Raw genomic sequence first — 15,311 nt, forward strand, 5'->3', positions numbered from 1 at the left:
AATCTCATAAGAAGCATGGAATTCAAAACAGTTCCCCATTTAATTGTACTAATCATGAATCTATACCTGATTTAACCATTTGTCCATTCCTTCACATTAGCATGACCAAGTCAATAAACTCCCCTCAAGATTTTCAAAGAAACAGGACACATCTTACTTTCAAATTTAGCGCATCAAAAATGAATAATTGAGTTTCTTTAAACTGAAGTTCAGGCCCCATTGTATTACATCATGGACCCCACGCCACAAAATTAAACATATTCAACATTCTCTCTAAAAAAAAACACCCTTAGTCAACAATTCAATAATTTTGAGCTTTCCGGTCATGGATATGCTCTCTCTCTTTTCAACATTTCCAATTACAATTATGTAACAAAACCTGTAACTGTCAAAACAGTAAATTTTTCCAAGGAAAAATGTGACATTATACATTACATAGGATGACTCCAGTTCTGATCTCTCACAATGTACACAAATACCACTGAAATCAGTTTATACATGAATGAAAGTTGTTTGGATTAGGATATTTGGTACTCAAAGAACTGTTCTCTATGAAGGAGATAATGTTTTTAAGAAAAAGTGGAAAGGAGGAGGAAATGAGAAAATTAGCAGAACAAAGAATGTGATAAGTATCCACTTTGGATGAAGGTGTATTTTCTGAGATAAAAAACAAATAAGCCATGATCACTGTCAGACGAAGTCAGTGAACTGCAATTCAGTTTTACTAAGATAAATAAAAGTACTTGTCAAGAATGAGGGAATTAGAAAAAAACAAACCAAAAATACAGGATAACAATACGCAAACTTCATATTAAGAGGCCACAGGACAGAAGTCAAGAAGCATATCACCTCCCACAAATTAATTAATACTGAAAATAGTCTTTAGGTAGGACAATTAGGCCAAATGCTCAAGTCACCAAGAGGGGTGAACGAGATAAATGCCCCCCGCCCTACTTGTGATTTCATTTACAGACCTCAAATTGCTCAATACAGTTCTAAATAAATGTCAGCCTAAATTTTGTCCTCCAATTCTGTCTTGAATCAGACCTCCACCAGAGACAATAAACAAGCCACCTTTCAGAGCTCAACAATCCCTTTCTCAGGTCTCTTGAAGCATTACAAACCTCCATTATCTACAAACCCTTTCAATCCCAGACTCCACCTTCCCTACTTACCGGCTGGCACCCTACTTACAGCTGACTAGGCTCGAGATTCTGGAATTCCCCAATCATACAAATATCAAGAAATGCTGACAATAATAGAAGTGTAGAGACAGAAAAAAGATATTTGCAATAGAGGATTTTGCATTTCTTAGGGTGCAGAAATCACAACGAGAGAATTTTTTGGCACAAAGGAAAATTGTCAGCAAAGATAGTGCAGCAGAATTAATTTTAAAGGCCTCCTTTACCAAAACATTTGCAGACATTGTTAGAAAAGCTTCAGATACCTACAATTTCCATAGAAATTCTCCGGGTTGTTTTGCCATCATCTCAACAATCTCTGGAAAACTAACCATTTAAGCCCTTTCAAAAATTGTACAAAAATGGTAAATTCCCATATCAACCATAATCAAGTATCTCAGGGCAGGGTTTGAAGAAGTGTGATTCAGGAAACTCAAACAGTCATCTTACATGTCAGGCAGTCATTCTTAACCTTTCAGTATTGGATAAAAAAAATTACAGAATCTCAATTCCTCAAATTGCAAGTACGTTCTAAATTACTTTAATGCCTTGTTCTATTTCTGCAACCTCCTCCAACCTTAGAATTAACCCAAAACTCTATATTCCCCATTGCATAATCGAACTTCCTACCTTCATTTTACTGACATCAACTGTAGTTGTGGCTTCAGACACACAATCATCATCTATCACATGCTTTCCTCCTTTAAGGCTCATTGTAGTGGGCATGTATAATTAAATATTTGACTGGCTTGCTTAAATTCTCCTTCTGTGGGTCAGCACCTTGGAACAATCATTTAAGTGCTTGGTGCTTCAACTAGCCTGGGCTGGTAAAGCAAATGTGGACGTATTTTCTACAATGGCTAATTTGATTGCTAGATTCTCACAGCAATCCATTTATACATAACTAAGATTTTGGAAAGGTAAAAAATAGAAAAAGCTGGTAAATATTCAGGTTATAAAGAATCTGAGAAGAGGGAGTGTACGCAATCAAGCGTAAGAATGAGCGCACAGGCGTGCTTCAGGACAATTACATTTCTACCTATACTCAATTCTGATTAAAGACCTTTCCTGACCTACAGAGTATTTCCAACATATATGTATTTGTAACTGTTAGAAAGTGGAACAGAGTGAACATTTTGGATCCAGTGACCCTTATTCAGAACAGACGGGTCACTGGACTTGAAATATTAACACTACTCTCTCTCCACAGATGTTGCTAGAACTGCTGAGCTTTTCCAGGAATTTCTGTTTTTGATCATTCTGATAATCAGATAAAATAATGTTAAATGACGAAGAAAGATACGTAAATGCTGTGTCTTCCCATGAAACTGTCAACAAACAGAAGTTGTCTTACTACTGGAAAGGAATAGGGAGAAAGGGTCAAATCAATAGCAACATAATTTTTAAGAACATAAGACCTTTCTTGCCTCACTGACAGGATTAGTAAGAAAAACATCGCTTACCCAATGTGTCTGGAATGTTTCTCCTCTTTCTAGCTGCATCCGTTAACCTAATAACAGTTCCTTCTTTCCGTTCAGTTTTGAAACGCATTCTTCCAGACTCTTCATCATCTTCATCTTCATCATCAGAGACTTCCTTTCTTTCTTCTACTTCCTGTATTTGTTTCACCACCTAAACATACAAAAGTGTCACATTTCTCCAATGACTGAACAAACTGCAATATTCATTGCCCTATTTGCACTGAAAGATCAATGTTAATCCAGTTTCTGGAATAGGTTGTGGACCTAGTACCTTGCAACTCAGTTGAGTGCTTCTACTATTCCAATAATGATACTTTAACACATGAACTGCTAATTTTAAATTTGATTTTAAATTCTTCACAGGTTATAATTTTGTATAGAAATTTGTTGAGTGAGATAGATAAATCATTCAAGTCAACTGTACCGTAGCTCACAGTGGTACATAAATCAGTCAGACTTTGGAATGGACATCCATGAGAAGACACAAATCTTGTGGGAAACATAAGTTCGAGACACTGATATGTCCACAGGTTAATACATTACTTAAAATAATTAAGCTGATAGCAACAGAACAGATATCCAAAGCATTTGTGCCACAGAAGTTGTAATAGTTTAATACTGGTTTATTTGATAAAGGAGAGAGTCAACAGGGCATTAGCAAATATTTATTTCAAAGCTTGGGGATTTCCCAAAGTATAGTCAATGAATCGCTGATCAAATTTGTGATGAATTCCACATGTGAACTGGCTGAGGATTTAATAAGGCAGAAATGTGTTTGTTAATGTCCAAACTTTCAGCTTCATTTTGGCATTATTATATTAACCAAGACTCATCAAGTAAGCAAATTTGAACTAATAAATGCAGTACATAATTGTCTGAGTGAATAAACCAATTAAAGATACCAATTCGCGTAAAAGTCCTCACTGTTTCCTTGTTCCACCCATAATATAGCAAGTAGCACAAATTAAACATAATCAAGAACATGAAACACTTAACTTTACCAACTGTCAACTGCAGTCTAGTTTCAATACGTCACAGTATCTCACTTAATGTGTCTAGGTTATACAGCAAACACCAGGAATATTAAGTGCAAATGTAAGTCTGCAAGATGAGTCATGACACGGCTGACAGATTAGTAATTTTGGACAAGTTTCTCTATATATTTTAAAATCTTATCTCAGTGCATAGCTGATGACTTGCAAGCATCCCTGAAACCAGAGCTCCACACAAGCAGTAGCACTGGCACAACTATTGTACTAACACTGATTTTTATAAATGTGGCAATTGCTCAAGGATGCTGTAATAAAGAACAGTTTTAAATCTTACCTAGCCCCTCAACCAAAATCAGCAGAATAATGGTGCAAATAGTCAAATTCAATTAAGTACCATCTATTTACTAACAAGCTGCTTGGTTGTTGGTATGCCATTTTTACTCACCAGGGAAAAAATACAATTTGCTGCAGCTGCTCCCAGCACTGCAGAAAGTATCAGGCTCCACAACCTAACTCCTTCCCATTCTCCAGTCATCTTTACTCAAACCCTGCCAAGTCAGCTTTGAGAACAAGTGGTTCTGAATGTACTGTTCTCCAAGCTTTACACTACAGGGAATTTTGACCTATTCAAGTTTAGATTTGTTACAAATATAATCGGCCAAATGTGTCTCTCACAATAAATCATACAATTATTGGGTTAGTGAAAGTTGAATTAAATTTGCAGAGGACATAAAACATAGGAGTACCGTGAACTGTAAGAAGGATAGCAACTGAATTCAAGAGGTCACAGAAGGCTGATGGGTATGGGAAGACATGTAGAAGCTGGAAAGCTGTGGTAAGGTATAACAAGGAGAAGCAATGTTAAAGTCAGGACACAATTCAAAATGGGATGCCGGACTAGAGAAGTCCGAGTGTTTGCTTTGACAGTTTGAAGGTGATAGGGTAGGTTAAGAAAATGATCAAAACGGCAAACTGGATTCCAAACTTTCTAAATCAAGGTTACATCAGTTCTGAGGAAGGGTCACTTGACTCGAAACATGAACCCTAATTTCTCTCCACAGATGCTGCCAGGCCTACTGAGCTTTCCAGCAATTTCTGTTGTTGAACTCAACCAAAAGTTCCATTCGTTCATCACCCATATTGACAACCTTCACTGACAACAACTTCATCTCAATTCTCACCATCATTTCAAACCACTTTGCATTCTCGCTCTATCTTATCACTGTAACCTTATTCGGGTCATGTAATCCTCTGAGATCTGCTTCCTCCATGCATGCCTTCTTATACATTCCTGACCTTAATCAGATCATCACTGATTACCATGCCTTCAGCTGAATGCATATCTACATCTTCAACTCTGGACTTCCTTCTTTCAACTCCTAACACCCTCCTTGCACAAGTCATCTTTTCTGATATTCTGATACGTAGCATGTTGAAAATTATTGTTTGATAACATTCCTGTAAAGTGCCTTGGACACTTGAAGTTAGAAATGCTACATAAATGCTAGCTGTTGTGGGGGCTTACATTTTGTGTGACAATTATATAAATGCATAATTTTATCATGAGCATTGCTTTACAGACAAGGAAAAAAGTCTTTGTCAGATCATTAAGGGAAGCTGTTGTACAAATGGTCCATTTCTTCCCCAAATTCAATTAAGACAAGTTCCAACCCACTGTCAATTCCACAATCCAAATGCATGAAAAGGAACCTGGATTGATTCATACATTATTTATTCTTGAGTCAAAAACACTATTTACATTTTTGATGCTTTTACCTCTTCAGGTTCTTGTGCAACTTCAACAACTTGCTCCTGTGTATCTGCAGCTGTTGCTTCCTCATAGACTTCATTATCCTGAGTTTGCAGGTCTCCTGGCATATCCTGGTTTGTGGCATAAAACTGCGTGTAGTCTTCGTCCTGATAGTGAAGAAAAAGTGTACCCTTGCAGGAAATTGTGTGATTCAAGATACTGGGAAGTGCAATAACTGATATTTCCCTTCTACTTCAGACACTACTCAGGATCATCGTGAAGTAAACAAATTCCCACATTGATTGACAGCTCTATTTATTAGGTAGGTAACAGAATGTTTCTGAAACACCATTACTAACCTGCTTATCAAATTTATATTCAACTCACAATTTGGAAACAGATGCTTTTACAGACTTGTACACCCAAATGTTGCATAGTTTAGTTTCAACCAGCTTTTCATTTCGTACTGTTTCTCGCATATTCTTAAAAATAAAGCTGATGAAGCTTGTTTCTTGGGTTCATCAGGACAGAATCACAAGTCTACTAAATGTTAAAAAGAATAACCAGTTATGTTGCATAAAAACTAGTTGGCAAGTCAATTCTGATTGGAAAAGGAGTGGCAATGGAACCAACTTGCCAAGTGTCTGTTCAAATTCAAATCAAGCAACTCCATTCTGAATAGTCAAGATATTGCCACGGGAAATGCACCAGGGAAAGGCTGTACCCTAAGCTTTATAAAAAGAACAATAACGCAACAAATGTTAGAAATCTGAAAGTAAAAACAGCACTCCAGCACTTTGTTTATATTTTCCCAAGCTTTTGTTTATTTTGAAAAAGTACAATCTATGATGCGTTTTTTTATTTGCAAAGCTCAGGGTTCTGTGGTCATGTGAATATATGGGGCTTTGTGCACAAGTGAACCACACCACGAATGTTATGGTGATGCCAGATGTAATGTGGCTCATTAACTATTAGATCACGCACATTCCTTCAGCTCTCTGTAATAAGGAGAGTACAAACCATATAGTCCATGCTTGCAAAACTGAAAATAATGCCCAAAGTTAGATGTAGCCCCACAACCAGACATTGCTAACAAATCCCAAACGTACTAAGAATTACACTGACGAACTATCTGAAAATATCAATCAGAACTGGGGGAAATCTAATCGGAATAGTTTCCTAATGTTGAGTGTCAGTAGTTATGCAACAATAGAGAACATAAGAATTAGGAGCAAGAGTAGGCCATTTGGCCCTTCAAGCCTGCTCCACCATTCAGTAAGATCATGGCTGATCTTTTCATGGACTCAAATCCACTTACCCGCGTTCTCACCATATCCCTTAATTCCTTTATTGTTTAAAAAAAAATCGACCTTAGCTTTAAAAACGTTTACTGAAATATTGTCAACTACTTCACTGGGCAAGGAATTCCATAGATTAACAATCCTCTGAGTGAAGAAGTTCCTTCTCAATTCAGTCCTAAATCTGCTCCCTCTAATCTTGAGGCTATGCCCTCTTGTCCTAGCTTCACCTGCCAATGGGAACATCCCCTCTACTTTTATCTTATCAATTCCCTTCATAATTTTATATGTTTCTATAAGATCCCCGCTCAAGAGTTGAATGCTCATGTGTATAAATCATTAAGAACTTTTTCACAGTTGAAAAATATAAAAAAGGCTGACCATTGGCTTTCATCTTGAAAGGATTGTTAACATTTTTCATTACCACAGATACTGCCAGACCTGGAGAATTTCTCCAGCATTCTGTGCATTTCAGATCTCCAGCATCAGCAGTATTTTGCTTTTACTTGAGATGGCTCATATAGTTCTTCCAGTCAATGAACATCTTTTATTGATGTTCTCATCAATCCCATCCCTATCATTGGCAACTGCCCATCTCCTTTTCCTTTGTGCCTGGTCCTACCAAATTCTGAATATTGCTGAATATTCAGTACCCTGTCTTGATCAACCTGCAGCCGTGCTTCCACAGAGGGAATTTGATTACATCCACTCACCTCCACTTGGCATTCAAATCAGTGATCTTGTTGCAAATGTTGCAGTCAGTTAGAGAGCCCCTCAACATTGTCTTTATGACACTGTTTAACAGTTTCAGCTTACTTCATGTTTGCCTTCTGATTTTACGTCCAATTTACTGTTCCCCTGACAAGCTTGTTTCAACTCTCCCTAACACCACTGGCAAATCTCTTCAAGGGCAGGCACAGTGGCTCAGTGGTTAGCACTGGTGCCTCACAGCCCCAGGTACCCAACATTGACTCCATCCTCAGGCCACTGTTCACCTGGAGTCTCAACGTTCTCCCCGTGTTTGCGTGGGTTTCTGCCAGGTGCTCCAGCTCCCTTCCACAGTACAAAAATATGCAAATTAGTTTGGACATGCTAAATTAGCCATTGTGTTCAGGAATGTCTTGTTTAGGTGCATTAGCCATGGGAAATGCAAGGTTACGGGATAGGGTAGGGGGATGGGTCTGGGTGGGATGTTCTTTGGAGGGTCGGTGTGGACTTGTTGGACCGAATGGCCTGTTTCCACCCTGGAGGGATTCTTTGGATATTAACCCATATTGCCCACAGTGTTCTGGGGTGTGTGGGTTATAGGGGTATGGGTCTGGGTGGGATGCTTCAAGGGGTGGCGTGGACTTGTTGGGCCGAAGGGCCTGCTTCCACACTGTAGGGAATCTAATCTAATCTAATGTAACCCCAGTCCTGTAAAAGGTGGAAGTTATACAGGTCCCACCTAAGCCAGAACTGGTTCCGACTCCCTCCCTCCGATACCAATGATTTTGGTCAATCAATGCTTCTTCTCCTCAATAGCACAAAGCACTGAGAATAATTCTTAGGTGATAGTGGATTTAACTCAGATTCCCTTTAATTTATATATTTGCAATTCAGGCAACTCCAATTCAACAGAAATTCTATTTAATTAAGAAACGCAAATGACATATTACATAAGACGACACATGGTTTCTTTCATCAAAATCATGACAAATGAAGAGTAAGACACCATTCCAAACTTCCAGTGTCTCCACTGCATTCTGGTAACTCCAACTTCCACAAGAGGCCTCAGAATTGTCAACTAAGGATCTGCCACCATCATGGTTGACAGAGCCCTCAATCATCCACCACACTTCTGTCCTCACCACTTCACTCCTCTGCCACGACGACGACGACGACAGAATCTTCTGGTCCTTACTTTGCACTCTGCCATCATTCATATCCAAAAGGATCATAAGCTGCCATTTCTGTCAGCTCCAGCAGGATGCAAACACCAAACAAACATTCCCCTTCCCTTCCTTGTCAGCATTCCAGTGTCCCTCCAGGACACCCTGGTCCACTCCGAACACATTCTCCACACCACATTACCATACTATCGCAGAAAGTGCAAAACTTGCCAGTTTACCTCCTCCCATCTCACTAGTCAATGCCCCAGATATACTTTCAGTGAGCCAATGACTTATGCGGACTTCATTCAATCTAGTCTACTCAATGAGGTCTCCTGTACATCAGGGAGAAATGCAAACAGAGTGAGTGCTTTACGAAGCACTTACGCTCTGTCCACAAAAATGACCCCGAGCTTCCAGCTGCCTACTACTTCAATACACCACCATGTTCCCAGGCCAACATTTCTGTCTCAGGCCTGCAGCCGTAGTACAGTGGTGCTCAACACAAGCTAGAGGAACAATGTGTCATTTTCCACCAAGACATCCGGCATACTTCAGGGCGCAATGTGAAGTTTAAAAACTTCAGAATGAGAACACTCCTCCATGTTAATCAACCCCCAACCCACAAACACCCACCAGCTGTGTTCTGTAATTGCGATTCCCAGCACAACCAACCAATTTTAAACCATTTACATTCTTGCCAGCACCCTACCCAGCATTTTTTTCTCTCTCTCTCTCTCTCTCTCTCATTTTATCATCAACAATCACTTTGTCTGTCTATCCCTTTTGCTCTCTCTCTTCCCCTCCCATCCCCACTTTCTGGGCACTGTCTCCATGTACTCTATTCACTCCCTCCACTTCGTTTTTCTCTCTACTGCTGCTGCTAGACCTGCTGAGTTTCCAAACAACGCTGTCGGCATACCTAGACAAAGAAAAGTCAGTGGACATGATCTACTTGGATTTCCAGAAGGCCTTTGATAAGGTGCCGCAAAGGAGCCTGTTAAATAAGATAAGAGAACATGATGTTAGGGTACGTGCACGGGCAGAAGATTGGCTGACTGGTAGAAAGCAGAGAGTAGGGATAAAGGGGTTTTGTCAGGCTGGCAGCCAGTGATTAATGGAGTTCTGCAGGGACTACAACTGATCATGTTATACATTAACTATCTGGATGAAGGAATGGAGGGCAATGTTGCTAAGTATGCAGATGGAGGGACAGTTAGTGTTCAGGAATTGAGGAGGCTGCAGAAGGACTTGGACAGGCTACGAGTGTGGGCAAAAAAGTGACAGACAGAAAACAATTTGGATAAATGTGAGGTTTATGCATCCTGGTAGGAAGAACAGATGATGCAGACTATTTGATAAACAGGGAAAGGTTTCAGAAATGCGAATCACCAAAGGACCTGGAAGTTCAAGTTTTGCATTTTGTTAAGGTTAACGTGCAGGTTCAGTTGGCAGTTAGGAAGGCAAATGCAACATTAGCATTCATTTCAAGAGGGCTAGAATACTAGGGGAAAGGCACGTTGCTGAGACTGTACAGGGCTCTGGATAGACCTGCATTTGGAATATTGAGAGCAGTTTTGGGGCCCACATTGAAGGAAAGATGTGCTGGCATTGTAGGGGGTCGAAGGGAGGTTCATAAAAATTATTGCAGAGAGGAAGGGCTTGTCATATGAAGAGCTGTCGAGTACTCTGGACCTGCACTCAATGGAGTTTAGGAGGATGCGGGGGGTTATTTCTATAAACTTACAGAATACTGAGAGGCCTAGATACAGCAGATGTGGAGAAAATGTTTGCATTGGTAAGACAGACTAGGACCCAAGTGCACAGCCTTAGAGGGAAGGGACAACACTTTAGAATAGAGATGACGAAGAATTTCTTCAGCTAGGTTAATCTATGTAACTCTCTGTCACAGAAGGCCAAGTTATTGAGGACATTTAAGACAAAGCTAGACAGATTATTGATTGCAAAGGCGATCAAAGGTTACAGGGAGCAGGCAGTAGAATGAAGTTGAGAAACACATCAGCCATGATTGAAAGGTGGTACAGCTCAATAGGTCAAATGGCCTAATTCTGCTCCTAAGTCTTATAGTCAATACCAAACAAAGTACAACAGTTCAAGGCAGCAACTGTGCACCACTTCTCAAGATCAATGATGGATGGGTAAACAATACTAATTTCATAGCAATTATTATATCCCATAGTGTAACACAAAACAAGGAGGCATATTCTTAAAATTAAAGGAATGAATTTCAAGAGCACAGGAGTATAGGAAGTATATTTTCATCCTGTCTGAATCAAGAAACAAATGCTTGCCAAAGAGGGAGTGGGGGTGCAGGCTCAATTCAAAATTTTTAACACTAAGATCCTTAAGCTCGAGACATCAGGACATCAAGAGAATATGATCATATGCACTACAAACATAGCAGAGGTATTCATAAACTCTGATGTAATGAACTTGAGACAGGGATCAGCTACAATCCAGATGAATACTACATGACGGATTTACCAGTTCCCAAAGGAAAGAAGTTGCCAAGACAGGCTTCAACATTGACTTTGGACCTGCAAGGTTTCCTGTCAATTGGTCAAGGCAATCCTTAGCTGATTACATCTAGTGCTCAATCCCACACAGGTATACAGCAAAGAAACAGGTACTACCATCCACCTTGTGAATGTTGAACAATAAATATCCAACTAGTCATTTCATTTATCTGTACTTGGTCCCTATGGCATGGCATTTTAACTGCGCGTCCACAAGCTTCTTAAAATTTGGGAGTGGACCTGCCTCCAACATGTTAGGCAGCACATGCCATATTTCTATTGCCACGGCCTGAAAAAATGATTTTCTCATATCTCGTCTAAACCACTTACTCCTCACCTTAACCTCACGCCCTGTGGTCTTCGACGTGTCTGCCATATGGAAAAGATTCTCAGGATCTACTCAATGAGAATATAGATGAGGAGGATTCATTTAAGACTTCATCCACTGGCTCCATGCACAGGTTGCCCTTTTGATCTCTGACAGGTCCCAATCCCTTTGCTCTTACACTTAATATGGTTCCCTAGACTTGCTGTATTTTCCCTTCACTCCTAAAAGAACACACTTGCCCTGAATTCTAACTAGATCACTTTTAAAAGACTCTCAATTTCCAAATGTAAACTTAGCTGCAAGCAGCTGCTCCTAGTCAATCTTTGCCAGATCCTGTCCAATTACATTAAAATTTGACACTTCTTCACCATCCTTATCCCTTTCCATAATGACGTTGAGAACTAGGTTTATGGTTACGGAATCTTCAACCAATTGAAAACCTTCGTTCCCTCAGATTCGGTCAAGTACTGCTCCATTTCTAGTAGGGCTATGTGCTCACACAAAAAGCTGCCCTGGATACACTTTAAAAATTCCAGACCACTTAATCCTTTCATCCTAAGGCAATCCCAGTTAATATTAGCAAAGTTGAAACCCCTACAACTCGAACTCTGTTTCTCTCACACACTTTGTTTCTGTGATTTGACTATATACCTGCTCCTCTCTCCCGCTGACTTCGGGAGGGCTGTAATATAAATCTTGGAAAATGACTGGACCTTTTTTACTTCCAAGCTCTCAGGACAATTTGAAGGCTCATTTGAAGATACTGCAGTAATGGTGTCCTTCATCAACAATGTAATGCCCCCGCACCTCTTACATCCACCCACCACGCCTGAAACCTCTATACCTTGGAATGCTGTGTTGCCAGTCCTCTCCTTCCTTCAGCCAACCATCAGTGATCGCAACAATTTATCATATTCACACGTGTTTAGCAATGCTTTAAATTCATTCATCTAAACAGACAATCTCCTTGCATTAAAACACATACAATTTAACTTTCTGGACCTCCTGTGCAGCTTACTGTAACCAACCCAAATCTTCTCCACCTACTGGACTGTCCTAGCATTCCTTCTATATCAGTTTTGACCTTACTCCCAACTTTAAATCTATTCTGTGCCCCCACAACAAGCTCCCCACGCCCTGACAAATTAGTTTAAAATCTTCCCAAAAGCCTAAGCAAACCTCCCAGCAAGGGAATCATGTTCTGATTAAGTTTGTAAACTACCCCAGATGATGTCCCAAAGATCCAAAAATCTAAAGCTCTCCCTCCTACACCAACCCTTTAATCACATGTTCGACCCACCTTCCTATTCCAGCAAAGTAATCTGGACATAACAACCTGAGTAGTCTTCCTTTTTAATCTATTACCCAACTCTCCAAATTCCTGTTGCAGGATCTCATTGCTTTGTTTTAACCAATTCATAGGTACCATGACTTGTTGGCTGTTCACCCAACACCACTACCTTCCCCCCCTTCAGAATGCCCTGCAACTGCTCTGAGATATCCCTGAACCTGGCACTAGGGAGTCAACATACCATTCAAGGCTCTTGTTTGCTGCCAGAGAACCAACTGTCAGTTCCCTTTCAAATGAGTTCCCTAAAGTTCTCCCAGTCTATTTCCTCCTCTGCTGTGTAGCAGAGCCAAACATGGCATCAGCTGTTACCATTTTCCTGTGAGAGGCCACTCCACCCCACAACAGTATCAACTGTATCTATTTGAGAGGAGAATGGCACAGGGGACTCCTGCACTACCTGCCCACACTTATTAGTCTTCCTGGTGATCACCCAACACTTTTCTGCGTGTGCAGCCCCTGCGTACAGTGAGACTAGCTGACTCAACTTGCTATCCACAACATGCTCAGCATCACGGATGCTCCACAGTGAGTTCACCTACAGCTTCAGCCACACTATGCAGTCAGAGGAGCTGCAGCTGAACATACTTCCTGCATGCACAGTCATCATGGACATTACAAGTGTCTCTGAGTTCCCACATACTTCAGGAGGAGCACTTCAAATGAAGAATGCGTAGAGTGGCAGAGCATAACTTCCACATACAGCACCAAGAATAGCAATTTAGACAGTGACTTCACAGCAATGTTGGTGAATAAGAATCCTGAGGCTCAGGCTAATGACATAGGTTCTATAGCAGCAGCTTATGAAACTTAAATTTAATTACTTAATAAATTCTGGGAGATAAAGATGCTATTAATAATTGTAACCATAATACTACTAACATTATAGAAATTTATCTGGCACACCAGTGCCCCTTCAGAAGGTAGACTGTTGTACTTACCTGATCTGGCCAACAAGTGACTCAACACCCAGAGAAATGTCTTGATTCTGAACTGATCTTTCAAAAGGCTTAGCAAGCTGCCAATACAAGGACAATTAGGGAGGATGCAACAAATGCTGGCCTTGCCAGTGACACCTATATCCTAAGAAAGAATAAATAGAAATAAAAAATGGCAAGCCTGGCCAAGTCCTAAAGGGATACCGGTCAACAACAGGTATATTGAGTAAGGCCACAGACAGCTGCAAGACCGTGTCTGCAGCAGAAAGAGAGAAAAGAAAAAATGCATACCAGCACTCACCTTCAACAATTTACCTTTACAGCTTCATTTGCTCGTGACAACATTAATATGAGTAACAAATCCAAAATCCTTGTGGACGTGAATCTCCATCTTTACACTGCAAATACCCTTCACTATCACCATCCTAAATGGTAACGGAGCAATGGTAAACAATTGAGCGACCGGAATACGAGAAAGCTCCAGTTATCTCCATCCTCAATGATGGGAGCTGCCTAGCAGATCCGTTCCAAAGACATGGCTCAGCAGCATAAAGGAAAAAGCAACCTGCTTAACTGGCACACCTTCAACATTCACTCCCTGGACCAACAAGGCTTAGTGGCAACAGTGTCCACAAAATGAACTCAAGCAAGGCTCTTCTGACAGAACCTCAATCTTTACTACATCAAAGAACCAGGGCAGAGGGCACAAAGGAACACCACCACTTGCAATTTTCCCTCCAAACTAGATACCATGCTGACCTTTAAAACTACTGCCATTCCTTCACTGTCACTGGGTCAAAATTCTGGAAGTCCCTGACTAACACCACTGCCTTTTCTGCTAGCGCCATCCCAAATAAAGAAAAAGCATTGCTTTGACAAAGCATTTTCTGTACTTCATTTGTTGAAGAAAGGTGGAATTTGTTTTGTCCACAAAAGATATTTCTCACAGAAAAAGCCATGAAAACATACATGCCAAAAGTCATGATTAGAATCTTTTTCTGTGGCCATCAAGACAGGAGGCAAGAATGATGAGAAGTTAACATCTTCAATATTTCCACTTACGGCATCTATTATTTCCACAACAGTGTGTATCTAATATGTGCTCAAGGCATATTTAAACTTCTGTTACCATAGCCCAATTACACATTTTAACCAATTAAAAAAAGATGCCTTGTGACATTAACAAACCCCCATTTTCCGTAGTCATTTTTACAACCAAAAGATTCACTGGAGGTTATAATGTTAACAGTCAGGGGACTCAAATTCAATTCAGTTTGACAGGTATTCACGCTGACCCCAATAGAATGAATTTGCCAGCCTTGAATGAGACTCTGTAAAAGGGTACTTTCCTGCATTGCTTAGGGCATCTCTCAGCAGAAACCGAATTAAGCATCCATGAGTGAGAGTAAATTATTCTGATCAATCATAATGGAACAAGGAAATATTTGGGATGGAAAAGAAATAAAATTTTAAATGCTTCAAAGCTTAATTAAACTGGATTTTCCCCACTTATAATTCACCGAAATCAATTTAAGAAGATTCTGAAACCAGTCTCACTGTATACAGTGCACACTAAAATTACAAAAT

At 40.1% G+C, this 15,311-nt stretch overlaps 1 protein-coding gene across 4 annotated transcripts in view; it reads right to left on the minus strand.

Annotated features, from left to right (window-relative positions):
- rbm33a (RNA binding motif protein 33a) overlaps positions 1 to 15,311 on the minus strand; it is a 150,655-nt gene that overhangs the window by 91,836 nt on the left and 43,508 nt on the right. For all 4 annotated transcript variants that reach the window (XM_048556169.2, XM_048556160.2, XM_048556152.2 and 1 more), the window contains exons 6-7: positions 5,431 to 5,571; positions 2,645 to 2,813 (exon numbers count right to left, since the gene is read on the minus strand). In XM_048556169.2, coding sequence (XP_048412126.1) covers positions 2,645 to 2,813; positions 5,431 to 5,571 — 310 coding nt within the window. The remainder of the gene's footprint in view (positions 1 to 2,644; positions 2,814 to 5,430; positions 5,572 to 15,311) is intronic.

This window comes from Stegostoma tigrinum, chromosome 2, assembly GCF_030684315.1.
Source record: "Stegostoma tigrinum isolate sSteTig4 chromosome 2, sSteTig4.hap1, whole genome shotgun sequence".
Taxonomy (NCBI): Eukaryota; Metazoa; Chordata; class Chondrichthyes; order Orectolobiformes; family Stegostomatidae; genus Stegostoma; species Stegostoma tigrinum.